At 42.4% G+C, this 27,894-nt stretch overlaps 1 protein-coding gene across 3 annotated transcripts; it reads left to right on the top strand.

Moving 5' to 3' along the window:
* The first annotated feature begins 180 nt into the window (after positions 1-180).
* On the top strand, positions 181-27,739 carry FOXJ2 (forkhead box J2). 3 transcript variants are annotated; one of them, XM_026117785.2, is made up of 13 exons: positions 182-1,202; positions 1,661-1,782; positions 12,473-12,641; positions 16,281-16,633; positions 17,115-17,189; positions 19,113-19,181; positions 19,551-19,691; positions 20,150-20,348; positions 22,231-22,551; positions 22,954-23,055; positions 23,529-23,729; positions 24,468-24,566; positions 25,153-27,739. In XM_026117785.2, the coding sequence occupies exons 3-13, from the start codon at positions 12,596-12,598 to the stop codon at positions 25,239-25,241; spliced, it is 1,695 nt and encodes a 564-aa protein (XP_025973570.2). In that variant the 5' UTR covers positions 182-1,202; positions 1,661-1,782; positions 12,473-12,595; the 3' UTR covers positions 25,242-27,739. The 3 variants fall into 3 exon arrangements, with proteins under 3 accessions (XP_064374366.1, XP_025973570.2, XP_025973572.2); XM_064518296.1 differs by having other exon boundaries at positions 181-1,782; positions 20,282-20,348; XM_026117787.2 differs by lacking the exon at positions 12,473-12,641 and having other exon boundaries at positions 182-1,782.
* The last annotated feature ends 155 nt before the right edge of the window (positions 27,740-27,894 follow it).

Here is a 27,894-nt window from a genome sequence, read left to right as displayed (position 1 = left end):
GGCAGCGGGAGGTGATGGGGAGTGCGTGCTCCGCGGGCAGCGCCGGGGCAGCTGGGCCCCCCCCAGAGGAGCGGGCCTTCGCCACGGCGGGGGAGCGGGCAGGGGTGGCCTTGCTCAGCAGCTGGGGCCACCTCTAGCCTGGCGCCTCCTTAACCCGGGGAGGCGGGGGCCGCAACGGCCGGGGGGAGCTGGGGGAGGCGGAGCGCAGGCCTGGGAGGAGCCGCGGCCTGCAGTGGAGCCGCAGCCCGGAGCAGCAGCCGCGGGAGCGGCGGGGCCTGGAAAGACTCAGCGCCGCCCGGCCGGGGTCCCCCGCACAGGAGCCTGGGGAGCCCTCCGGGACGAAGCCGAGGCCCGGCAGAAGGCGGTGGAGGCGGCTGCTCAGCCCCACGCAGGCCCGAGAGCCGCCGCGGCCTCCCGTGGCAGCCGGGCCCGGGCAAGAGGACCTGGGGCCTGGGGGGAAGCCAGGGACAGCCTCTGCGCAGCCGGGGTGGGGGGACACCACTCTAGCCTGCGGGGTGGGAAGGAGACCCTCCGCACCCTTCTCCTGCTCCATCCGCAGCCGCGAAGAGACACCCCGTTAGGCAGCCCCGCTTCCGGCTGGGGGAGACACCCTGGTGCCCCCTCGCAGCCTCCTCCCGCACCGGCCGGTTGGGAGAGCCGCTCGCTAGCCCCCTCCCCTGCTAATTAGCTGGGGGGAGCTTAACACCTGCCCTCTTTCTCACTAACTAGGCAAGGGGGACAGGGGTCCCGGCAGTAAGCGCTGATAGTTAGAAGCAGATTTACTCTTCCATACTGTGGGACACCCCCCCTCCCCCTGGAGCTCCTTTAGTACCTATTGAGGGAAGAAGTGTTCTCAGTCCCCAAATTTCTGGGGGTTGTGTGAATCATCTTTACCACCTGCTCTCCCCCCCCCCCCCCCCATAGCTACTGGGTGAGAAAAATTCCTCCCTCAAGCAGAGGAGACACCCCTTCCCCAGCTGTTCCCCAGACCCAGCCAGATAGTAAGTGGGGAGTCTCCACAAGAACAAGAGGCAGTCCCCAAAAGAGAAATCAGCGGGACCCCCCCCCCACACACACACACACACACTTACCTAGTAATTTTAATTATTTACATCTGGTCAGCAGACAGCAGAGAAAAAAAAAACAGGCACGGATTTAGGTGCTCTCCCCTTTCCAGTTGCTGTTAACCACTGGAGATAAAGGTAATTTCCAGTACTGATCTGGTCCTCCTTCATCCCAAAGAATATCCCTCATTCCCTAAACCAAGAGGGTTTTCTCCAAATAACCTGTGCAAGGAGGGAAGATATACCTCCCAGTTATAGGGGAGGAAAAAGGCAGATTTTGCTGATAATATCCACGGAGTTAGCAAGAATTCTTTCAGAGATTTGGCTTAAGGACGAGGTGTACCTGCAGGAGAGAGAAGAGAGACTTCCAGGTAGGGAGACTGCGGAAATTGCTCTCTGACAATCAGTGAAGAGAAGAAAATGCTATCTCCCAGGGGAATTCCCCTTTGGTAGTTAGCTGCTAAAAGAGAGAGAGCATCTCCATCCTGGAATAAAACTAGCAGTTTTAGGGGGCTGACAATCCCAAGCAGATCATTTTAGCACTCAAGATTCTGATTTCATCCACAATCCCCTTGCCCTCCAAATCTTTCCTGAAGAAGCTCTTGGAGTTGCTTGACAGCAACGTCAGCATTCTGAGGATGGGGCTCACAGGAGTGTGAAGGGCAGCACCCCAGAAATCAGCACTGAAGATCCATCTTCCTCCAGAAAATCTTCCAGAGTGAGTGACCACATTATGTCACGTCTGTCTTCCTTTCTATCATTTTCTTTCCCTCTGTCTTTCATGTTTTCTGTGTCTTTTCTCTCTTAGTATCTGCTTTTCTTTGAATCTTTTCTGTCTCCTTCTGTTTATGAACCTCTCCCCAACATTCTTTTTCCATATATTTTTTTCCATCTCTCTCATTAATCACGCTTGCATGTTACAGGGAATTGACCTGATTCTTTTCCTCGCTGTTTAGCTTATGGGCGACCCTAGCCATAATTAATTGGAACAAACCTCTCTGTCCTTTCCTTTTTGCTTTCTTTCATTGGTATATTGACTTTGTCCTGGGCTCAGCCTTTATCATCAATGGTGTGAAATTAATTTCTGTTATCCAAAAGTCATTGAGAAGGATAATACTGGCCAAAAAAATGTTGAAGAGACAGAAAGAGTGATTTGTAGTGCTAGTGTCCAAGGATGTATATATATTATATTGCACTCATGGGTTTAGAGTGTCAGGTGTTCTCTACATGAGTCTTGCTATGATCATAACTGCAGGAATAAAATAATTGTGAGATGCAGACCTTATTGTTCTGGGAAGCTGAATATACAGACCCCAGCGCTAACACTCTGAAATGATACTGTACTCAGGGGCTTTGGAATGAATCCTGGCATGAGTGCCCTTGAGAGTTGTACTCGGGGGCCTAGGAATGAAAGTCAAGGTAATGCTGGTGGAACCTCTGAAAGTCAAAAAAAAAAAAAAAAAATTCCATTGCTACTAACCTTCATATGTGTTTTCTTCTGTGTTCAGGGGTTAGGAATATCAGTCCTAATGCTAGTGTCATGGTGAGCCAAGCTGGCTGCTTTTCGTAGATGGGACATTTAAATTCCTGTCCAAATGAGTATTCTGACACCAACATAGTGATTTCCTGAGAAATCAAGTCCGAGGGAGGCTTCATCTCAAGTCAAGCCAAAGCAGATTCCTTTAGCAGAAGCATCATCCCTAAGGATATCTCACTTGAGATATTCCTGTTTCTGTTCTCCAATGAGACAGCAGTGAGGAAATCCAAGATCAAAGGATCCTTGGCCAGGACAGGTAGCCTTTTGGAATTCAGTAGGGAGCACAGTGGTTAATAGGGAATCCCAGAAGGAACTTCTTGGTGTAATTTGACAGTAAGATCATACAAAATAATCTAGGTCCCTCCAAGGTGATTCCCCGTTTTTGCAGAGATTTTGACAGTTATGCTTAGCTTGACAAGGTGTTATTTTTAAAGGAAGGCTGAACCATGAAGTGCATATTCAGGGGGTACTGTTAGAGGCCCTCCTACCTGTTGCCCTATAGTTGTGCAATCAGGCTGTTTTGAGTACAGACGTGTTATCTAGAGCAAGGTAAGAGATAACTGAGTCATTTTGGCCTTTGTACACTCAAGGGGGTAACTGACTTTTCATGTTCTGGAGGTTAATTTGCCTTCTTCTGCCCCTTCCTCACTGTAATGACTTGACATTTTTCAAGTGCTTTTGGCTCTGATGGATGCCAAGGCACTTTAACAGAATGTATATGCCAGCCTTACAAAATTCTGCTCTCCTGCAATAACTATCTTTGTATGTGTAAAATGTTTTATTCTTGATTATTGTGATAAAGAGTAAGATTTGTATTTTCTGCCTGAGTTTTTAATATTCATGACAGACATGCAGGGCTGAAAGTCGTATGCTGTAGTGTAATTGTTTGTTATTTATTTGTTAATTGCTGACTGGGTATTCACTGCTGACTCAGACACACAAAATTAAGACAGTCTCTGCTCTGAAGATCTTGTCTAAAACACAGCTCCACAAAAGCCAGGACAAGCTGGTAAATTCAAGGAAGGCAATAATTTTTATAGGGCATGGTTCTTTAGTGTGATGATGTTGGTACTTAAATCTAATGTTTATCACAGGCTAAAATGCACCTTCATCTCAGGTGGAATACTGCAGCTCTTCTGTACTATTTATTTAATACAAAAGTATTCATAAAAGGGAAAGGAAGAATATTATTCATCTTCATAAAAGTGCAAGGAACTTTATAGGCACATTTAAATGAAAGTGCTATGTCTCTAAGAGTTTATGTCAAGAGTGTTAAACCTGAATACCTAAAATTAGACTTCTAAAGTCACATTTAGGTACCTAAGTAAATAGCCTGATTCTCATAAGTGTCCAGGAACTTAGAGGTGACTTCAATAGAAGCTACAAAGTCTTAAGCATTTGGATATAGACACTTAATTGTATGTGTATGGATTGGTAAATTTAAATTCAGGCATTCATGCTTTCAAAGTTGGCTTTTAAAGTTGAAGCAGTCTGATCCTTTCCTATGTGCACTCCATTCCCGGTGAATTTTGAGAAGTGAGAGCATGGCACTTCTCAGGTCAAGTCCTTAAATAAAATTAAATGAGAAGGTCTAGAGATTTTTGGGAAAAGGATTACATTACTAAAAGATCAGGAGGTTATATTAATGTTTAATTATGTGTTCTATAAGTTCCTTGGGTTTTATCTTGAAGTCTGGTTCTGTAGGCAGTGTCTAGGTCAAAATAAGGGGTCAGACAAGTTAGAGTGAAGTGGAATAATCCATATAGGGAGTATGAATGTCATGTCCCAGTCCTAGATGTGGTTGTGAGTCCTGTAATGCTTGCTTTTTCTGCAAAATATGGCTGAATTCTGGTGTCTCTGGACAAGAGACCCCAGCCTCAACTGTTCTGTGAAGTTTTTTCTTACCCCAGAGATAGAGGTATCCAGTATTACTTGATTATGTCCTCCTCCCCTGAACTTCAGCTGACCTTCATATAGTGGGAGGTTCAGCCTCAATCACAATTCGGAGCTTTGGCCCTTTACTTCAACTGTCAGAAAGGTGGTACAGTTAATGGCAACTGTTATGGACAGCTGTCCCTCAAGAGCAGGGGTAAGATAATCATTTTATTTTGCACTGCTGCCAGACAAGAATTACTTTTGGTCATTAGCAACCGAAAGATGCTTTTGGACTCATTTTTCCATTTGCTCTCCAAACCTTGGATAGAATTGTAACCAGTGACTTTCAGGCAGAACCCTGTATTTTGTAGTATGCCATTTGCAGAATCTGTAGCTGTACTGTGCTTCAGAACTGAAACTTTAGTTAAAGAATATCATTTCTAGCCTTCCTGACCAGGAAGATGGCTCTAAAAATGTTAGTAGTGTCCAGATTATTGGACAGCCTAAAATGGTATCTCTAAAACATGTGAACTCTCCACTTGTGTTAACTCTGAAACCTAAAGAAAAGCATGTAAACCTCTGTATTGCTGGATAGTGTACTTCCTGTTATTTTAACCAGAATATTCAGTTGATGTGTTTATCCCTCCTAGGCTTGTCATCTTTGTAGCAGTCAGTATTGCTTCTTGCTACCTGTTCTGCAGTTAATGTTTTCTTCTTCCTTCTAAAGGATGTAAGATGAACATAAAAATTCATGGCATACTTCTACACTGTCCCCATGTTTTCACTTTTAAAGGCAGCCTGTGTGAATGTGTTACTGAGAGAGAGCAAGCACCCTGCAGTGTGTTTTCACACTTAATTGTAAAATTTTCACCTTAAGTTTGAAATGAAAATGAAATGAAACATATGCAAAATATTGAGAGTGTTTCAAGACTCAGGGACCTTTGCAACGGGGTTTAGAACCAATTTACTGTTGTGTCTCATGGTGCTTTGCCGAGATCTGAACTAGACTGTTGCTTATTCTTCTTTTTTTTCCTCCCCTGTCCTCTGCCCCATCCTAGCATGAACCTTAGGGTAGGTGTCTTAAAGGTAGAAGACACAGCATTCCACTGATGTTGCTAGTACCTGTCCTTTGTCAGCCCCTTCCTAAATCCCATCCCTGGCTTCCTAACATCGTGCCATAGTCAGGTTTTTCTCCTGCACCTTTAAGGCCCAGCATGTTTCCACCCTGCCTACGTCTTTACTCTCATTTCCTCCTACACCCCACTACTCCTCCCAGGTCTCTCACTACTGCCCTTTGCATCTCATTTTCCTTACTGTCCCCTTTGGCATTCTGTCCTCATGTCCTATAAAGCCAAAAATGCTTGTTTTATCCTCGTAAGGCAAGCATTCCACATCTGCTCCCAAAGATTATTTTGTGTTGGGAATCCTTTCTCACTGCATTTCACAGGCCTCCTTGTTATTACCACACCTGCATTTTGACTCTTCTTGGTTTGGCTTTCATTAGATTATATGCTTGTGAACACACAGCATTTTTTGCTGGAGATTGTGTCAAGAACCCTGTTCTTTTATAAAACTATGTAATAAGTATAATTTTGCTCCTCTGAAAATGTTTGATTCTTCTAGGCTGGGAATGACACTAGCACTTTGTCTCCATAATCCATCTGACTCATTCTCCTACCCCTCCTTTTCTACTGTCCCCTTCCCTTCCTCAAGAATAGCTAGATTATAGTTGGTGAATCAGAATGAAAAGCGCCTGCATTACATTCTCTAGTTCCTTCTAGCACTTCAGGATTTTGGTTTTGAAGTGGGGTGAACCATTTGTGCAAGGCCCAATATCCCATTCCCAATCCTTCTAAACTGGTTGGTTTACCTGATGTGAAGTCAAGCTAGGTCAAGTAACTACAAAGCATTAGGGGATGTTTCTTATTTTTTTGGCCTTGTTTTAATGCATAAGAGAGAGTGAGTAATCAGGGGAAGGGGAGAGATGAGAAGTGAGGGGGTTTATATCTCCAGATTTTATTTTCTTTTCTTTTTATTTACATTAGCAATTCAGATTTTTGTTTATGTTTTGTCATGTAAGACTCTGTGGCTGATTATAGTAGAAATACCATGTAATTACAGTTAGAAGTTAAAACCTGAGTAATTGAGAAGGAATTTAAACTTTTTGTGATCACAAAATAAGGGAGCAAAGTTTCTGAATTCTCAGTTTTCCCCTCAAAATTGTTAAGTAAAAACAAAACAATTCTCTCTCCATATTGGTAACTTGCAGCGAAAATAAACTATTAAACTAATTTTCTCTGAAATTTTTTTTTATCTCTAGCCTAACAAAGCAGACAAGCTTTCAGTGTAAAAAAATTGGTCTTGGTTTGGGAGACCTGGGTTCTGTGCCTGTTTCTGCTACTTGTTTGCCAGCTGCTCTTGGGCTATGTGCTTCTGTGTGTGGTTTCCCATTTATACTGCGATAAACGTATCTATCCTTTACAAGTGTTTCAAAGTATAAGGATGAAAAACACTGTATAAGGGCTGGGTGTTACAACTGATATTCTTCATATTGTTGATTACCTTGATTAGAATGTGAGATTGAACTCAAAATCTCGCTAGGCCACCTTTTGTGGCATTAAGTAGTGAAAGCATGAGGCTCCAGTACATTTTTCTTTCATGAAAGGTCCTATGACTCCAAAACTGAAGGGTGAAAGATCCTCTACTATGTGTGTAGCCTAGAACTCTTTTCTTTCTTTTTTTTTTTTTTTTTTGTTGTTGAATTAAGTGTAGATATTCTGACTCCCTTGAATCTTCTCCTTCTGAGATCTCTAATGACCTTTTCTTGGCCAGGTCTCAGGATCTCTGTTCCATCTTCATCCTTCTTGGCTTCCCTGCTGTTTTTGACACTTGATCATGCCCAATCTAGAAATCTTGTCCTCTCCTGACTTTTGTGCCTGTGTTTTCTGGGTTTCCCTCCTACTTTTCTAGTCATTCATTCTTCATTAGGCTATTTACCTTTCTTCATTTATTTTTTTCATAAGTTGGATGCACAGACTCATCTCTGGTGTGTTCTCTTTGCTTTTCTTCACCACTATCTTCATGCCAGTGGTACTAAATTATGCATTTCAGCTTACTTTCTTAACATCTTTTCTTAAATGATTCACTGCTAGTTTAAAATCACTGAGACCAAGATGGAATTCTAGAAATCTCTTTTAAGATTTCCCTTTGTTTCCTGCTTTCCTCTGTTGCAAGCCTCCATAGTTGGGCCTATAATGTGGATTTCCTCCGAATCTCACTGTTCTTGCTTTGCACATACAGGATAGAGCCTCATCCTCCAGTTTCATGGCCTAAGCCTTCTACTTCTTCTTTCTTAGTCTCTTAAGACAAGTAACCATTATGCTTTCTCACCTTCCATCTCAACTACTGTGTGTTTTGGCTGGCCTGTAATGACTGTGTTACCCTTCTCCGGTCTTGTTAAAAATGGCATTGTTAAGCTGTCTTCTAGCCTGTTTTCTCAACATGTTGCCATCTCCTCCCCTGCAATCCTGTCCATTGACTATCATCTACCAAATAATGGTCCAGCTTCTTGTCCCCACTTAAGGGCCTTCGCATTTATTTCTCCCTTATCTATCTTTGTCTTTTATTGTATTGCCCTCTGCTCTGCCACTAACACGTTACATTGTGCTTTTCAATTTCTTCCACAAGCATCCCTTCACATTCTTCCACAGCTGACTCATACCTTGATACCTATGGGAAAACTGCCAGCTAATAGAGGCCAGACAGTAGGATGCAGAATGCCGAGTAGCTTTACTAGCATTTTAAGCCAGAAAGAACTGTTAATGAGTGTTCCTTGCTAGAGTGATTCTGAATCGTGATGTTGACGTTCAGATTTCATATAAATTTTTACCAGTTGTGGGCCTGGCTAGGGGTTGTCAGGTGTTTTGTCTCCTGGAAGACATTTCAGTCACTTCAGTTCAAAATAACAAGAGCTAAAAGAAAAGCCAAAAAGAATTAGGTTAAAAGTGGTTGGGACCTAATTTGTGAGCTTTATACAGTATTAATTCTTCTGATCAGTCTCAAACTTCAATTTCAGCTGCACTTTGCTTCCAGAGTTTTTTTTTAAACAAGCTATTCCGCTGTGCTTTTGTAATCTTAGCACTAGGAGCATCTGCTGTACCTACATTCTGACCACCTGGTATACACATAATTTACACTTGATACCAATTTCCTTATTCTTTATAAATTCAGTACGTAGTTCTTCCTAGTGCTTGATATCCATTTCCACAGGTGGGACAGAATGGGTTGTGGCTTGTTTCAGCAGCTATTGCAGAGTTCATATTGACTAATCTCTCTTTTAGTGGTTCAGCCTTTGGTGAACAGGTTCTGACCACTTGCAGTCAGATTTTCATTTTCACTATGCCTGGCTGACGCCTAGCCCAGGGAGCCCTCTTATGTGTGAGCTTTGTAGTATTACTATTATTAAACTGCAAGGTTAACAGTAATCTTTCACTGACATCCTTTTTTTTTTTTTTTTATGGAAACAGAATACAATTTTCATTTGTAAGTACATAATGCATTCTTTTAACGTGAGTTTCTGTAGCTGTCTTTGCAATGATGTAAAGATCTTCTGAGCAAGATATTCTGCATGCAGATCTACTTCTGATGTTGTCTCTAATTTCAGAGGCGATCTGGGTGACATATCAACATTTGCATATCCTGTACAGAAGGTTTGCCACTGGATGAGATTCTGATAGACAGCTAAAATTGAAATCTTTCTCTTCAACCTGGGTGCTTCCACAAGGTTGGGGGAAATACCATATTACAGATACAGTTTCTCTCACATAGACTTTCTGGTTTCCAAAGTATTTTTTTTTCCAGATATATACTCATAAAATTGAGTTACTCCAAAAACAATACCCAATACCTTTCTCAGTGTAAGAGTAATTGTTCTGTTAATATTCTTGAAACAAATACCAAAGATTTCTCTTGCCTGCCTTGGCATATGTTGAGAATTACAGCTCCTGCTTCCAGTAGTAAAATATTGCTTAGTGGTACTGAAGGGGGAGGGGTGCTTTAGAGAGAGTTCTGCTGTGGTGATATATTTTCATTGTGCTTCTTCAAAAGGCTTGTTTTGCTTTTTGCTTCAAATTTCTTATTTTTTGGAAGGTGAAGGGCTATGATGGGACATTGGGCTTATTAGTAGAATAAATCTTTTATAGTAGTTTTATCACAAGTAATTTTGGCTCAAAAGTATTTTAGGCATACCAGTATTCTCAATATCATTTGCTGTTTCATTTGACAGGCGTTTTAAGTCTTCCCCTCTCTCACTTACACAGCAACATACGTAAGCAAATTGATTATTCTTAACTTTGAACTCATATTGTCAGAGTGTCTGAGGGATCTCTTCAACAATTGTCTCGTGTCTCTCTGCATTTCTATTGCATGGTTTTTTTAGCAGACAACAAAGAAATCTTGGATTAGTTAGTTTTATTATTAAAATTTGGCAAGGCACTAGTTATAGTTGATTCTGGCTTTTTATGCCTGTAAAAGACAGTGCCTTCACATGAGAGTATTTTAGACTTTGGCTCTAATACCATCAGTTGATATGTCTAAAGCAGGTCACGTATGTAAATCCCATGGTTTTGGAATTGGATTCTGATACATTTTCAGCATGGGGTTCTTGGTGACTTTATAGTCCCCAAAAATCTTCATGCTTTATTAGTACCAGGATTACATGCACAGTCAATGCAGTTGATTCACTTAACTCAAAATATGAAATTATTCCTTGCTCATGCAGTTCCTCTACTCACCTCAGAAAATGTAGGGGATTGAAAGGTAAAAGTTCATCATATTTTAAAATGTGCTGTTATGCTTTTTATATAATTAGTAACTATATAAAAACAAATTTGTTTTCTTTTTATTTCCCCCCTAGATTTAATGTGAACCTTATATTGTTGAGATAATTTCTGCCTGTTAAAGAAAGATCATATCTTTATAACAACTTAATTATAATCAAAAGCAACTAGTTCAGTGATTTATCCTGAGCTACGCACAGTCTAAAATCTTTCATCTTTGATTTTTCAGTACCATCTTAGTGTATTGTAACTTTTAGCCAATTTCCTGTTCAGAGTATCATAATTTCTCTATCACCTGTATTCATTTGCATGAAGTAGCATAAAGTGTTCAAAGCCATTCAATCTTGCACAGAAAACAGTTTCAAGCAGGGGGTATAGAATCAGGCTGTTGTGGCATGGACAGGCACAGACTTTGTAACAGACTCCTTCATATTCATGTAGTTGATACCATGCTATGTGCTCTTAAGTGACAGTAACTTCCTTTGGTGAATTCTTCTTTCCTTTGTGGTTCATGACAAGCGCAAACTTTGTGCCACCTATTACCACATCTCCAACCCTTTAGTTTATTGGGAAAATATTTTTCTTCTTGTTCTACTACTTCCAAAGAAGGGAAATGTGGTTCTAGGGTATGACAACTTATGTTATCTCTTTGCCCAAGGGTTGTTTTTTTTCCTTCCATATGGCATTGCAGACAGAAGTGTGCATTCAAACTGCAGTGCTTTTCTTTTGGTGTGCTTACATACTAACACCACCCCTACTACTCCTTTCACATTAAGTTTCATTTTATGAGCAATACCAGTAGCTTCCCTCTTCCATCTGGATTAGATTCCAGAACCATCAAAAATTTCCTAAAGGCTTCTCATTGATAGTTACCAAAATGATGGACAACAATTTTGAGACTAGCCAGGTAATTAGATATGCTTTATCCTTCTTTCTAGCTTTTTACATGAAACAAATATCTCTCAGTGAGGAAGTTTGCTTAGAGAAGGTAAGATTTTAAGTGTTTTGTTCCTGCCCTCTTCATCCATATCGCCTTGTTTTTGAGGGAAAACATACATCTTAAAATGGCATATTTCTCCTCCTGCCAGAGTTAGAGATATTGATTCTTTCCCCTTTTTTTGTATTGGCATAAGAATACAAGTTTCTTGCATGTGTACTTTACAAGCGTACTTCAAAACTATCTTTTTTCCATCAAAGCAGAAGCTGTCCATTTTTCCATGCACATCTCATGTGTTACTTTTCTTTCTTGCTTTTTGAGGCAGCTTCCTTTCATTGCCATCCTAATCACCTTTCTTAGAAAGGCTGTAGTCAAATGGTTTCTTTGTAGTGATTTTTTTATTATTATTTTTGTAATACCCCAGAAGCCAGCCATATCTCTTTAGCTATGTTAGATGAACATTGTCAGTTGGATCCTTTGGTCTGTATTTCAGGCACCTAAATAGAAGTGGCCTTATTTGTATAGGTGCTCTGCATTAATGCCTCACACTAGTCAGTATGTTTTGAATATATTCCTGCTCGAAGTTTGTGCTGAGAAACCTAAGCTGAGTCTCCTTTGAGTGTTTTGCTGGTAGTTTTTTACTGGATTAGAATTGCAGCAGGAAGAAAAATAAAACAACAGTGAAAGAAGTGCATCTTCTACAGGCTGTGCACAGCATCGTTTCATTCATTGTTTCACTCTCCTGCTTCAGTTGTAGCTGATAATGACTGGCCAGCCTTTGAGTTCTGCCTTAAAAAGTATTTGGGTTGTAAGTGTTTATTAACTGCATTCAAGATGACTCTTAGAGCTCTGTTCCCCACATTTCATACATTTTTTTTCAGTCCTGATATATTAAAGTACCAGTGATGTTGGATAGGATCAGACTGGCTGGGAGCAAGCATTTGCAAAATAGCAGGGTAGGCACGGTACTAATTTCTTCAGTCCAGCAGCAGGTATAGTACAAGGAATCTGATAGAAAGAAGGCTGGGTTACATTTTCAGTGTGAGGTTCAATTTGCTGATCCCAAATATTCAAAGTAAGGAAGAAGCTTCCCTGGAGAGCTATAAGGAAGTATCACTAGTCCCAAGTAAATACATTAAGATGTATTCAATGATAGGATTTTCTTGAATGATTGATATCTTTTCCTTATGAATCAGACATGTTTCCATGTGTTTAATTGTAGATTTGGATCAGTGGTTGGCTGTCATCTTTACATATTTCTGACCTGTCTTGACTTGGGGTTGTACTGGAACCTAGTTAGTGCTTGAGAAATGAAGAAACTACAGTCTATTTCCAGCTCTTGAAGATGATTATGACAGGCTACCTTAACCTTGTTTTTTACATGTACAAAGGTAAACAGCGTCAGTTTATGTATTTGGTTGACTTTAAATTGGGAGGTTATGAATTATGGTGTTCAGGTTTCTTTTTACTTCTTAGAAGTTAATTCTAGCTTACTAATGTGGTGGGATTTTATTTTTTAAACACCCTCAATTTCAGTTCAGTGTGTCTGTTAGTTATTTTGGTTTTTTGTGTTTGAATAGGATCATAAGAGGGGAGTTTGAAAGAACATTTGCCAGGCGGTAAGCTGGGAAGTGGAAACTGGAAGAATCATGAACTGCTCTGAGTTGGCTGCAGTCTTGTTTTATCATATCATTAAGTAGCATCAAGCTGGTATAGTACTTGGATGAGAGACAAATCATGTGAATGTGATGTGCGGCACAAAGTGCTGTAACTGTAGTTATTAAATAGCAAATGTTCTTTCAAATAGGTTAGTAGCAAATTACAACATACTATTTCTGTACCGACTGTGTTGCTGGAAGTGCCACCTTACCTGAGGGTTTGTCTATGCCAGGTTGTTATAGATCCCATGTTTCCTCTGCCAGTATCATGATCAAGTTTAAACTTGGAAAATAATCTTATTCTACCAACTTGAAATTTTCTATGTGAATACTGTTTAGGAGTATTATCTTTCTGTTCTAAATTACTTTCTAACATGTGTATTCTTAAAGAGCTGCTGCATTTATTGAAAAGTAGCAGTTTCATAGCCAGGTGATCAATGCATATATAAAAATAGATTTTTTTTTTTAATTGAGGATTTGGGTATTCTTTTCTTGTCAAAGAGGTTTATAAACCAGGGAATGGAAACATTTGGAATCTTAGAGGCTGTAATTTGACCCAATTCTAACCTTGCCTGTCTCTGATGAAACTGAGGGTATTATGCTTGCATATTGCATATCAACCTTACCTTTTACTGCATAGCCAGTCATCCCAAATGGTGTACTGACATAATGTGGGCAAATCTGAGGACTCTGTGAAAACTGCAGTATTTGTGGTTCTTGAGTTTCTGCCATTTCAGCTTGGAAGCTCTATCTGACATAAGATTTTTTTTTTAAAACTTAATTTGCTTGATGTCAATGCCCTTAAAAAAAAGGGTAGGCTGGGAAACTTGCATTTATTTCATTTTGCCTTTGTATTGTTAGCACAACTGGTGTTTTGTAAGGGTTTAATATGCATGTGATAAGCAGCAGCAATTTGTTTTCTGATTTCACTGTGGAAATTAAATTTTATGTGAGGCACATACATACAAAACTAAACATTCAACTGATATTTTTTCTCCCAAAGTGGTCTAAACACTATTCCTTAGTGAGGGCTGTACCTGTAAAATTGCCATGCAAAGGCAGCTGTGGTTTGAGTTACGTGGATACCTCAGCAGTTTTCTTCCTTCTCCACTGTATAGAAATACATCATTGCTTTACCTTTGCATAATTCAGGAAGGAACAATGCTGCTTTTCTTTCTAAAAATATGCAAGATTAGATCAATTCACCCCAAAAGAGTTATATTCAGTAAGCAATAACTTGTAAAGGGCAGGCAATGGAAAGCCTTCTGCAACCCTAATAATCTAGTTAGATGTAGAGTAAGTAGTCATCGCTATCATATGTGATAGTGTGGCAGATAAGTAGATAGATAAGTTGGTAGCAGTTGGGCCTTTCCTTTCCTCTGCTCCACAGACAAAAAAATGTTCCACCCACTACAGATACTATAGCACTGCAATTTTATTTTTCAGTCTCTGTGTGCATATGGGTGTGATTGATAGCACTGGCTGTGTTTTCTGAGGTATCTTCTGAGCCTAACCTGTCAGAGTTGCTGGTGGTGGTGGTGGAGTGCTGGATTTTGTTGGGGGTACTGCGTAGGTTTTTCAGCCCTCAGAGGCTTGAAAATGAATGGTTCAGTGCATGCACACGTGTCTGAGTGTAGACCCATGCGTGCTTTTGTGCTGTGAGAGCACTTCAGTGCAGAAGTGCAAAGTACAGTGCATATGATGCTGGGGGAAGAAGGTGGAGATTGTATGCCAGAATGCTGGCTGCACCAGTGTCTGGATTTGTGCATCCACACTGTTTTTCAAATACCTATTTTTAGAATGAATGTCTAATTGTTTTTCACGCAGATGGGTGTCTCCCTGTCTCATCTGATCCACTCAGATGGGTGATGCATTTGGTGGGAGGTGCCTGCTGATGAATTTTTCCTAAGCAGGATATGTTCATGTGTGTTATTCTGTTATCTCTACATGTATGTTTGTGGTTAATTTGTTACAAGAGAGTGCGTGTCTGTGTGTGTGCATGTGTGTGCATGTGTGTTTGTGCTTTTACTTTTCGTATGTACTAGCATGCTCCAAGACAGTTTCTTCTAAAAAGATTAATTTCAAAAATGAAAGATGTGGAACTTGCAGTTGCTAAAGACTTAATTCCTCACTTTATGCAAAGAGTGAGTGCAGTGCAGTGCAAGTTGTGACCATGGAAACTTAGCTACCTAAGTCCAAACATAGAGGGCTTGCTGCTGATATATTGTTGCAGCCACTAGGAATAATAGTGGTGTTCTTTATGATGGCCTCATTACTTGAAAAGGCAGCCTATAAGTGCATGTACTAAATATACAAGTTCATACAGAGTTCATGCTACTAAATATTTGTGTCTTATAAAATAATTGTTTACGTAGAAAACCCTGAGTATAAATGCTAGTCACGTTCGGCAGGTGTGTTTTATTTTTATGAGAAGAAATATGGTCTTGTGACTAATAGAAAAATTGGAAGTCAGGAGATCCTCATTCTGTTTCCTCCCTGTGGCAAACTTGCTATGTGACCTTGGACAAGTCAGTTTTTCTTGTGTCTTGGATTTGGGAAAAATATTTGCCTGTTATATTGTGAATTAAGCAACATTTAATTCAATAAGATGATGTGTTTATTTAGGAAGAAAGTGTGATAGAAGGCAAAACTGTAACTATCGTGAGCTCAGTATAGTCTAGTCCACCTTGACATGGTAGATGTAATTATTTATATGTAGCGTTATGCATGATTTTGATATTTCCAAATGAGATATGTAACCCTAGCTCTAAGAAATGGATTAATTATAATGTCACATGATGCAACAAGAGAGACTGAGTCTTAGAAAGAAATTAATTTTCCCCCAGATTAAGGTAGTCACAGTCCTGATTATTACAGATGATCTGATTAAGTTGTGGTTTGGATATGACATGAAGGGATATTCTCTTTTAGCAGTGATTCTCCCCTTTACGTGACAAAATAAATTTACAAGATCTTGGTGAAAGGTCTTAAGGTTATGTTGCTTCAGTAGTAAAGGAGTGAATGAAATACAGCTGCTGAAAAAGTTCTACCTCCTTTGAACAAGTCTCTTTTGTATTGTAATTCTTTACCTGAATACAGTTGGGATGCTCTGGGTTAGACCGTGCCAGCAAAGTTACCATCAGCTCTGTCCCAGCTATTATCAGCAAGAATGGTCCTCCCAGAAACATGGTTACAGGCCTTTGTGGATGATTGTGTCTGGCTGTGAATAAGGTACATGGCGTAGTATGATCCTCAGGCAGGTATTTTGTGTTGGGGGAGAGGCAGAGGAGTAATGCAGAGAGATCTTTCTGCTCTTAAACTTCAACTTGCTTATATCTCTGGAGTTCCCTTTCTGCTCCTGTCTCCTCACAGATACTCCAGCTTCCACCATCATGGCCTCTGACCTGGAAAGCAGCCTCACTTCCATAGACTGGCTCCCACAGCTTACTTTAAGGGCTACTATTGAAAAACTAGGGGGGTCCTCACAAGCAGGACCCCCAGGGGCTGCCCGAAAGTGTCCCCCAGGTTCACCGACAGATCCCAATGCCACCTTGAATAAAGACGAGGCTGCAGTGCACCAGGATGGGAAGCCACGTTACAGCTATGCCACTTTGATCACATATGCCATCAACTCATCACCTGCCAAGAAGATGACACTCAGTGAGATCTACCGTTGGATCTGTGACAACTTTCCATACTACAAAAATGCGGGGATTGGTTGGAAGGTGAGGCCTTCATAGCTAAAGTGCCCTCTCTGTTTAAAAGATTTTATTTTTTTTCTTCTGTGCAAAATGTTCTCACTGAGCAAAATAAAGAGAGACAAATGTGAAACCAAGTTGACTGCTTGGAGGAAATGCAGAGCCAGAAGTCTCATTTTCTCTGAGCTTTTCATATTATGTATGTGGTGGCCCCTTAATAAGGACCCTGCCAAAAAAAAAAATCACTACCAAGCTCTGCATCACACTGATACTCTTTTCTTTGCATCTTCTGTACGTGTATAGGTAATTCAACCCATGTTATTCAGCCTAATCCATCCCTTTCCTTTCCTCAGCTTCTTTTCTGCTCCATTCTGGGGCATATATGTAGTAAGCTTTGGTTTTTGAGTGTGCACCGTCCTTCTCTTTTTTTGTGCCCGCTCCTAGGCATACGGAAAACTCCATTGATTTTCATTGTAGCACTTATGTGTATCTCTAAATCTCTCTTCAGAACTCTATTCGTCACAACCTCTCTCTGAATAAATGTTTTCGGAAGGTGCCTCGACCAAGGGATGATCCTGGGAAGGTAAGCAATCTGCCTGCTCATGGGCAAGCAATTTAAAACTGTAGGGAATAAGCCAGGGTTGCCCTTTCTAACCCATGGTTGGAATTTGAAACCTAAAGTGTAGGCAAAAAATGGAAGCAGTAGTAAGATTTACTGCTGTGCTTGGCTACAGAAGCAGTTGCTTAAAGGGAACCTGTAAAGGGGCCCAAATCGTTTTAGCTTCATTTTTTTTTTTTTTTTAATCTGTGATCTTTGATTGACTTTGAAGATGTTAGAGGAAGAAGAAAATAGGGTTGGATGTACTCGGTTAGTTTTCTTTCTTTTTCTTGATTTTTTTTTTTTTTTTTTTTGTGTGTAAAATGCAGGTCTAGTTGAACCTGTTCTATTATGACAGACCTTAGAGGCTGCTGGCGAAAGGCAGGGTTATGATATCACGGGTTTCACAGAAACAAGATCCAAGGAAGTGGGAGCAGAACTACTGCCTATTCAGACTGCAAACCATTTGGTGTTGAAAAAATATCACCATCACATAATTCAAATCTGTAAAAATCGGTTGGAAGAAAAACTCTTAAGAATTTAGCAATTTATTGGTTCAGTAAGGGCTAGTAAAACTCTCTTAATATATACAGACTATAAAGGAGAATTGCTAGCAAAACCAAGACTTGGTATGCAGATATTACTACTATAAAAAACAAGCAGAAGGAAATGGTGGAGATGTGAAGCTATGCATTTGGACAGAAATCTTGTTGTCTTTTTCTGCATCATAAAGTTATCAGAAAGGGCCACTTGCCCAGGCTTTTTCTTTTCAGGTTATCTTTAAAGGACTGAGTACTCAGTTGGTATCTAGAAATTGAAGTTGTACAGCTCTGAAGATCACTGCTCAAAAACACCATTGGTTATATGGTTTATTCCAGGAAATCCTAACTGACTTCAGTGTACATGTCTGCAGGTGCTCATTGGCATGTTGGGCTTGGTTCATAATAAAAACCTGTCCTGTGCTTGTCATGATTATTCAGATTTCAGCTGGAAACTAAAATGAACTAAATCACCTTCTAGAGCTGTCTTCATCATAATTCAGAAAATAACAAACTGACATAATTATAGACTAATTTAGGTTGGAGGGGACCTTTGGGGGTCAACCAATCTCACACTCAACACAGAGCCAATTAGATCAGGTTGCTGAGGTCTTTGTCAAGTCAAGTTTTGAATATCTCCAAGGATGGAGATTCCACAGCATCTCTGGGCACTTGTTCTAGTGCTGCACCACCATCATTTTAAATAATTTTTTCTTTTGCTATACATCTCTGAGAAGAGTCTGGCTCTGTCTTCTCTGTAACCTCGTTACATAGTTGAAGGTAGTGGTTAAGTCCTCTTAGGTTTGTTTAGTCTGGAGAAGAAAAGCCTGTCTTTCTCAGCACCTCCTGCACATCATGTGTTTTAGTCCCCTAACTGTCATGGTGGCCCTCCTCTGGATGTGCTCTTGTATGTCAATGTCTTGGGTGCAGAACTCAAAGGGGAGTCTCACAAGCATTGAAGAGAGGGGTCCTTTTAGCTCCCTTTGCCCAGTCTGACCATTTCGTTGGTGCTTGCCAGTGAATAACAAATCCATGCTGTGAGGAAGGTACTGAAGGGGGTGTGTAGATCCAAAGGAGTTGGTCTAGCTTGGATCAAAACATCCTTTGCTCTTGGTCTCCTGTCTCTGAGTGACAGAGGCATGGAGCATTCTGCCTTCCACCAGTAGCTTTGTATCTCGTTATTCAATTTGATGCAGTGCAGGAGGGGAATCTTTCCAACCCCCAAGTCTCAGTTGTCTGATGTCCTGGAGGGTGGTCTTGGTGGTCCTGATGTTTAGTTGGTGCTGTACCCTTAGGGTCAGTAACAGCCTGCTGCAGGAAGCTCTCTGATTTAGTAATACAGTGACTTACCAATGGGTCTTCTTTCCAGGGTTCGTATTGGACCATAGATACCTGTCCAGATATATCTCGCAAGAGGCGGCATCCTCCAGATGATGATGTGAGTGTCATTCTTTCCTGAGAGCACAGAGCAGGAGAGGGGCTGTCCCTTCTTGTTCTAAAAAAAAAAAATACTTTCAGCATCAGGCTGTGGTCCCATTTTGGGGGCAGGGTGTACAAATGGGTAGACAAAGGCTGGACTGAGTGAACTGACATGAGTGTCCTGCTGTCCTGGCTGTTGTTGCTGTTCAGTAGCAAATTTAATCCTGTCTAAAACCCCTTATCCTGACTCTTCAGTGACTAAGGCCCAGTCCTCTTTTCTAAGCCATGAACTTCTACTATAGAGGAGTTGGCTTCCCATCTGCAGTTTCACTTCTCCATCTGTTTTTGATTTCCGCTCCTTTTCTTTTCTTTCTTCCCCCATCCACAGATACCACAAGACTCCCCAGAGCAAGAGGCAAGTAAAAGCCCGCGAGGGGCTGTTCCAGTCAGCACGGAAGCCTCTTTGCCACCTGAGGCTACCCCTCAGCTATCACTCCAGAGCACCACTTCCATTGCCAACTACAGTCAGGTGAGCAGCAGGGAAAAAGATAGCCTTGAGAAGAGAGTAAGTGGGGAAAAGGAAAGGGGGAGGAGTGCGTGAATGGAAAAGTGTTGAGAAGAGAGGGAATAGCGGAGACAGTGGTATAGAGGGAAAAAGAAAAAAGAAGGGAAGAAGTCAAAGTTGCATAGCCAGAAAGAAAATAAGGAGGAAGTGAAATGTAAGAAAGGGACAGATGAGGATAAGGATAAAGGCATAATGGCATTAGGTAGCTGAAGTACAGGCTGGAGATGGTGTGTTGCAGAAGGAAGATGGTATTTGACTTTCCTCAAGGAAAATGGCATTTGGGAAGACTTGGTGGGCGATGAGCCCAGTGTTATGTGATACCGCTGCATGTTTTCCCTGCATCCCGTCCCTGGATCCCTGTCTTAAGTTATAAAATCTAGTACAAACTAGACGGCTTATTTCTACCCTGTGTGGTCCTTTAGCAGGGTGCAGGGCCTGTTGATGTAGCCTCTACAGTAGCAGGTGGGCAGGGCCGTGAAGGGGCCGATGTGCCACCCCCGCTCTACAGTGCCAACCATGACTTCAAGTTCTCTTACTCTGAGATCAACTTCCAGGATCTTAGCTGGTCCTTCCGAAATCTCTACAAATCCATGCTGGAGAAGTCATCTTCCTCTCAGCACGGTGAGTAACCATGTGTTATGAGGGGTGGGCATAGCCTACATAGCCTTATAGCCTGTACATGTCCACTGATATATCCTTGGTGTGTCTCAGATCTTCCGTCTTTTAGGAGCCTGTGCAAACAGACTTTCCTTGCTTGGCATGCTGTAATTAGTTCTGCCAGGGGCAGATAAGAAGTTTGCATGTCCTTTCTCTATCTCTGCCCCCAGTTCTGTCAGGTAAAAAGAGGTTAATGAATTTAAAATACCTTGTGTTGATACTAAAGCAAGAATGGCAAAAGCTCAGAGGAGTGAAGTCCTAAAGAAAAGTTTGACTGACGTCATAATGTGACGTCACGACTGTCAGGCTAGAAATCATAGGGGGCAGAAGGTTGTTGCATGTAGGCAGTGGAGTTTCCCCAAAAGGAGAGTGGAAAGTCATTGTTGCTAAGATCTGTTAAAACTAGGATTGGATGAGGCTTTGGAGAATAGAGCTTTGTGGATTGGAGAGTGGGAACACCTTACAACTCCATTTGTAGATCAGATTTCTGTGATTGAAGAAGCAGCCACCAGAGGGCAGAGTCACTTCAGGGATAAGATGGGATGCCCACAGAAACCACTTCATGAAAATATCAAATTGCTGTTCCCACCTTTAAACATTCTTCTGAATATTAGTCTGTTGTAAAAAGGAATATATTATTAGATGAACATCTCTCCTATTTTACAGCTGCTCAGCTGTCAGCCATCATATAGCACAGGCGGAGTTTGCTACTACAGGAGGAGCTTGTGGCTTTAGTGAAATAAAAAAAATACTATTTTTACTACTTGCATCATGCTGACACTTGAAATTCTTAGTAGAAGCCTGTTACGTTAGAATGAGAAAGCTACAAAAACCCAAAAGAGGACCTTTACTCTGTGTATGCCTCTGATTGTAAAAGCTAAGCAGCAGTATGTTTTTTAAAGTTTTTGGCTCTAAGGTGGTCTAGGAAAGCTTACAAAGTTTGAGGAAGCTGTGTGGTTGACCTATGAGTGAAAACGACAGTATTGACACTTCAGCCCCATTCCAGTAGTAGTTCTGATTTTGGCTCCAGTGGAAAACTGAGGCTTACTTATGGATGATCAAGTAAGGACACTGAAAGCAGGGCATGGGTAGCTCAGGTTAGTGTTATGCAGTGCCTTTCACTGTGATTTTTCCCAGAGGTTGTACAGCATAAGAGAAGAATGAACAGGGGAAGCAGACACAAGAAATAAGCTGTGCTCCTAATGTGGGGAAGAATGGAGAATGCCCGATGCCCTTGCCTGTAGGGAATGCCTGAAATGGATGAGAGTAGCAAGAACGCACCCAATGAGGGAAGGAGGAAATTAAAGTAATAAGGAGTCATGGTGTATTCAGTGTGCTCTGTGTACAAAAGCAGTAGAATGTGTGACCCCTAGTTATTTCTGTCAGAAAAATTAGGAAGGTTACAGACCAAGCTGCCTGGAAGATAGGAACTGAAGAGACCCTTTCAAAACAGTAAATCAGCTTTATCAACTTCTCCGTTATCTGTGTTTTGTTGTTTAACTTTAGATTTGCTGAACGGTCATTTCTGGGAGACCAACATCTATGTGAAATTTCAGGAGGGCACACTGTGGTTTGATGAATGTAGGACAAATCCATGGAGGCATTTATGTGCCTAACTCTGTACTAGAGTTTTAATCCTTTTTTGTAGGGTCTTTTGCTTTGAACAGAACTTGGAGCACAGTGAGGGCATAACTGTGCATGTGTTAATTGTTTACAGCCTCTAGAGGGCACTTCAAAAGCTTCATAAATAGGGGGATGAGTAGTGTGAAATTAGAATTGGATAATTTGAGCAGAGGTCTGATCCAGGCACCTGTTAAAGCTCCCTCCTCTTTCTTTCACCCTGCAGGTTTCTCTTCTCTCCTTGGTGACATGCAGCCCTCCAACCACAACTACTACATGTACCAGCAGCAGCAGCAGGGCCCCTCATCAGTGGGTGGTGGTCCCCCACTCCACACCCCAACCCCAGAGGGTTGCCCATCCCAAGGAGGAAAGCAGCAGGGTGGTGAAGGTTATGGCCCTCCACCAGTGATGTCCATGCACCCACCCCCAATGCAGCATGGAGGCTACCACCAGCATCAACAACACCACCCACACTCCCACCCACAGCAGCAGCCACATCAGCACCAGCAGCAGCAGTCACAGGCTTCAGTCAACAATGCTGGCTTTGGTGAGTCACTGCTGATGGAAAGAACAACTGGGAAAATGAGAGTAGTGGGGAGCCCCTAGACAGAAATTCCACAAGCAAGCTTCCCCTAAGCAGTGTGTACATTTTGTGTACAAAAAAGGGCAAAAGCCAGTTCTGATTGATCATTGAGTAGGAAATTCACTTGTCACTGAAGGAAAGGGGAATGCATCTACACCGGGTTTGGGATTCTGTTTAGGGATGTAGGGTAGAGTCTGGGGCTAAATAAAAAGGGGAGACATCATCCTCTGGTATTCCAAAGGAAGAAGGATTTCTAGCTACTGTAGTGTTAGGCTCTTTGGTGAACAGAGGCCAATCACTCTGTATAAAGGGGTGGAGGGAAAGGGTGTTCTGTCTTGGAATAATCTTGTCTCCATTTCATTCCAGCATTTCCCCCTGATTGGTGCTCCAACATTGATTCCCTGAAAGAAAGCTTCAAGATGGTAAACCGGCTGAACTGGTCTAGCATTGAGCACTCCCAGTTCTCAGGTCAGTGTTGGCCTAGTGACTCAGTGACTAAGGGCAGTAGTCTAGCATTTGGAAGTCCTGTGCTCAGATCTTTTTTCATTGTAACCTTGTCAAGTCTGTGGGTTTCTCAGTGACATCACTCTCCTGTTTATAAAATGAGATATCCTACTTCATAGGTTCTGTTAAAGACCATCAGTCACTTGAACACTCTACAAATTTGAGCGGGGGAATTAATTCATAAAAGTATCACAGAAAGCTGGTAAGAGAGTTTCTCTCCTGCTTCTCCCTCCGCTGGCCTGAGTCAGTGAGACAATACCCTGAAAAGGGAGCTCTCTAGATGTCCTGTGACTGATTAGAAAGGAAGAAGTTGGGTTTGCAGGGAGAAGGTGAGATTTAGGACTGGAAGACAGCAGCTACTTGCAGGGACTCTTCCAGAATCAAGGGGAGACACCAGTGTAAGTGCTGGCTTTGCCACTGTCTCTTGTCCTCTGCAGAGTTGATGGAGAGTCTGCGCCAGGCTGAGCGGAAGAACTGGACGCTGGATCAACACCATATTGCCAACCTCTGTGACTCCCTCAATCACTTCCTTACCCAGACTGGTCAGCTTCCTCACCTGGTCGGCCCACAGCAGCCCCCCCGAATCTCTGATTCTTGTGCCCTGAACAGTGGCAAGCAGGAGCAGTCCATGAGCCAAGGTAATTAGGAGGTAGACTAAAATGTCATCTGAATGAAGGCCCAATTCTGTGAACATCCCAAACAGCTTGCCACCTTGCCAGGCAATGTAGCACCAAGCAACTCAGGGCTTGGCTGTGTTTGACCTTTGTGAGAGCTGTTCATACCAGCTCAGCTCCATCTGGCTTTAAAGAACTAGCAGTGTCTTGTATCTGTAGCATAGAAACAACATCATCATGTGACGCATACCATTGAAAGGCAGCATATCCTGACAGAAATAGTTTTTAAAAGTAAACTGATAAAGCAGATGGAGTTTGTTTTCTGTAGCTAACAAGCAGAAAGGAATGACAAGGTGGAAAGGCTGCTTTTTCACATGGCAGGAGCTCTTGTGCCCATGTTGGAGGAGAACTGACTGGACAGAGAGTAGGAGGTTGCATGGTGAGGACAGCACAGTGGGTATCATGTATCATGATCTTGATACAATTGTGTCACCTAGTACTGAACTGAATGGCTGATTTTGAGCCAGCTTCTGGTATTTCTGGATGAAAATCTTCCTTTTTTACAACAGTAGAGAATCTCTTGCTGGTTCCCAGAGCACAATCCCTGACCAAGCTATAGCTTGCAGTAAGGACCCAGTAACTGAACATCTCCTCGGTATCCCATGGGTCTGAGGGAGTTCCTCTGTGGCTGAGCTGTCACCCAGTTAGGGCCAATACAGCTGACCAGAATACTAACAGTTTTTTATTCCTTTCCTTTCAAAGTGAACTCCTATGGTCAGCCCCAGCCTCCCCATCTCTTCTCCGGGCCGTCTCCTATGTACCAGATTTCTACCCAGGACTCTCCAGGATATAATCGCCCAGGTAAGGGGTGACATTAAGGTATATTACACCAATGAAGACTGAGGAAGTGCTTCCCAAAACCTCTGTGTGTTTCTCCCAAAGCACTTGCTAGCCAGATGGAGCACTGAGGGCGGAGAAGGAGCCTGGAGTGCAAGGGGCCCTCAGAAGGGCTGTGCCATTACTCTGGCAGGATTTAGAATTACAGTGGCCCGATTTCTTTCACTTCACATAAATGGTCTCCTAGACTAGCCTCAACCTCAGTCAGTTGCTGGAAGACAGCCTGACATGGGGAATCTCCTACTGCTAGAGCACGTTGTGCTCTATCAGTGATCAGGAAAGGAGGCTGCAAATTAACTCTGTAGGTGGTTCTGTGAAGAAGTTCACAGCACAGCACCTCCTACCTGCAGACTTTGGTACGTGCTGTCTGAGAGGGAGAAATCCATTCCAATAGTGTTCGTGCTTGTTCGACTGTGGGGAGAAGCCTATGATGCCTGAATCCCTTACGTTTTCTTTTGCCCAAGAGCCCACTGTGAAAAAAAAAAAGTCATGCTTTTTTCTTCTAACTGTTCTGTTTCCCTTCTCTTCTTTTTTCCTGTTCTCGGTTCAGCTCACCATCTGGTCCCTCGGCCTCCAGGACCTCCTCCAGGCGCCAATGAGGAAATCCCTGATGATTTCGACTGGGACTTGATCACCTAGGGAGTTACAGACTTGAGAGCCTGTCCTTCATGAAGGACATGGGAGGGAAGGGGGACGTGGGGTGAATGGTGTCAGCACTGCCTTCCCCAGCCTCCCTGCCTTGCCTGTACATAGATATGTATTCTCTAACTCTGCCAGAGAAGCCACCGCAAGATGCTGCCGAAGATAATCCTTCCTTGCGTCCTGTTTATCTTCTTTTTCTTCTTTTGTTTATTATTATTATTATTATTATTATTATTATTATTACCAGTAATTGAGCACAGCCCTCCCCCTCCTCTGGTGGCCTTGGACGCATCAGATCGGATCTTTCGTGTTGCGTGGTGCCCTGCGGAGGGTGGAGTGATGGCTCCTTGGTGCCATGAAAAGACCTCGGAAGGCTGAATCCTCGAGTGCATCTTTCTCTGCCTCCATCATTTTGCGTTTAACAATCCCTCTTTCCCTTCAAGGTGGCCGGTGAATCTGTCGTATTGGCTACTGGAGTGAGGGAGCCTAGTGGACCCTGGGAGCCTGTAATTATGTTGTTTCTTATATGTTGTAAAAGTCAGGGGATTAAAGGGACACTGGAGGGGTGATCTTAGCTCTGTGAACTTTCTTGCACCAGCAGGAAAAAGCAAGGAAAGAAGTAGAGATCCCAATTACAAAGAGAGGGCAATCTCTGAGGTAGGGAGAGCTGGACTGAGCTGAGAGTGTGGAGAAAAGAGAATCTATAGCAGAGAGGACATTTCAGCAGAGATGGGTTTCAGAATGCAGTGCCATTTATGAGAACCTAAAGAGATTTTGAGGGAATCCTGATCTGTTTTCTACACTGTTGTTTGCAGTTTCCAGGAAGGTGAAGCCTATGTACCTATCAGGTTAGAGAAGCTCAGCAGGTGTCTTTTGTACCAGCAGTTGGGGGAGGCCATATGTGATTCATCAAATTCTGTTCCCCAGAGCTTTTAATTTTACCCCAACCCCCTCAAGCCCTCCTTCAAAATAGGCAGTGAGACTCTCATCTGCATATGCAAATCAGAAAGTTCTCTCATACCATCAGTATTTCTTTGGTTATTATTTGGCCCTGTCCCTCTCTTATTTCTTTGGAGACTGTCCTTGCCTGTGGTTTGAGAATGCCAGCAACAGTTTTGCCTGCATAGATACAAATTCTCAGTCATTGGTACCCATTTGGTGAATGGGCTAAAGGTGGAAAGAGGAAGCTGCTACTCAGAATGGAGGTGAATTAGAGGACTTCTGCTCAAGGGGCTGGAGCCCTCCAGTCAAGTAATTGGGAGACCTTCACAAATGATATGTTTGTAAGAGATGCATTAGAAGAAGGAAGAAAAGTGGAGGAGATTTTTAAACTGAACAGCAAAGAAGTAGAATATAAAGGGGAGGAGGGTGAGTCAGACCCCTTGCAGTTAAGCTGGGGAGATGATGGAATAGATTGTAGGCCCTTAAGGATGGGTTCTTGTCAGCACTTGCAAAGCAGGAAGGTGGAAAAGGTGTGGAAGCAGGAGTGAGGGTTGAGATGCTTCCTCCCCTAAGCTGTGTCCTCTGTTCCCCTCTTTCTGGTATGGTTCTGCTCTATCAAACCTCGTTTCCTCTTTGTATTTTGTAAAGCCTCCCCCTGCCCTTATTCCCTATTTACCAGTGAGGGGAACCAAGATGGAAGTAAAACATCCCATAGGGGCTTGACATGCCTGGGACAGGGGAGGTAGTTTAGCATTGCTTTTTGAATTCGCTGTAGGGATAAACCAATTGGATCTTTGTCAGGGAAGTAGACAGAGTCTCATTGGATGGGGGGGAGGGGGGCATTTTTTTTCTTTTTTTTTTCTTTTTCTTTTCTTTTTTTTTTTTTTTTTAAGTGTGTGTGTGTTGGGGGGGGGGAGTTTGTCATTGAGTGTTTCCAAGAGAAATGAGGAATCCTAGAGCCAACTTCAGCATGGAGTCAGCTGTTACCTCTGCTGCTCAGGATGGGAATGATACAACTTGGAAGCATGTGTGATTGGGTTTCTCTGGAACATGGCACCAGAGACAGCCTCTCTTAGGTGCCAGTTAGTGTTTTGCAGAGGATGTTACGGAAAGCCAGCCCTGTGGAAGACTGAAAACACCACCTGGAAGAAAAACAAACCAAGATGGCTCTTTCTGCATAGCCAAGTGCTCCTCATTTGCATATTTGCCCATTTGCATATTTGGTTGCGCCTCATTTGCATATGTAAATATATGCCGGTCAGTGTGCAAATTAGCCTCGTTCCTCTGCCCTTGAAATAAATGCGCATGGTTAGCATGTGGGAAGGCATCCATTTGGACGTGGAGCTCTGCACTGCAAGCTGGTAACAGCCTGCTGGGAGCAAAAGGATGTGGCCTGCAGAGATCGGCTTGCCAGTGTTCCTGCGTGCCCTTCCACTGTGGTGTGGCCCACAACGCTTTGTGTCAGTGGTCAGGAAGAGAGGGGCATGGTCTCACGAGTTTATTTTTGTGCATGCTTTCTTAATAAAAAGAAAAAGTGAATGTTTATGGTTTAACTCCTTTGGTGCCAGTATCAATTTTTTTTCCAGCAGTGCCTGGTAAGGTTGGTCTCCCACTTACTTACCTTACAGACAGAATTTGAGTGTGGACATTGCTCACGCAAATATGCACTTTACAATAGAGACATTTTAGGTTGTCAGGAGAAAGACTG

The sequence above is a fragment of the Dromaius novaehollandiae genome, chromosome 1 (assembly GCF_036370855.1).
Source record: "Dromaius novaehollandiae isolate bDroNov1 chromosome 1, bDroNov1.hap1, whole genome shotgun sequence".
Classification (NCBI taxonomy): domain Eukaryota; kingdom Metazoa; phylum Chordata; class Aves; order Casuariiformes; family Dromaiidae; genus Dromaius; species Dromaius novaehollandiae.
Note: the sequence above shows the minus strand (reverse complement) of the source record. Positions and strands in the feature narration are given on the sequence as shown.

Coding starts and splice junctions, on each gene's coding strand:
- FOXJ2 (XM_026117785.2), top strand. CDS start 12,596: ATGATTATGACAGGCTACCTTAACCTTGTTTTTTACATGTACAAAG. Junction 23,730..24,467: donor GGAGCAGTCCATGAGCCAAG/GTAATTAGGAGG, acceptor TTCCTTTCAAAG/TGAACTCCTATGGTCAGCCC. Junction 24,567..25,152: donor TCCAGGATATAATCGCCCAG/GTAAGGGGTGAC, acceptor TTCTCGGTTCAG/CTCACCATCTGGTCCCTCGG.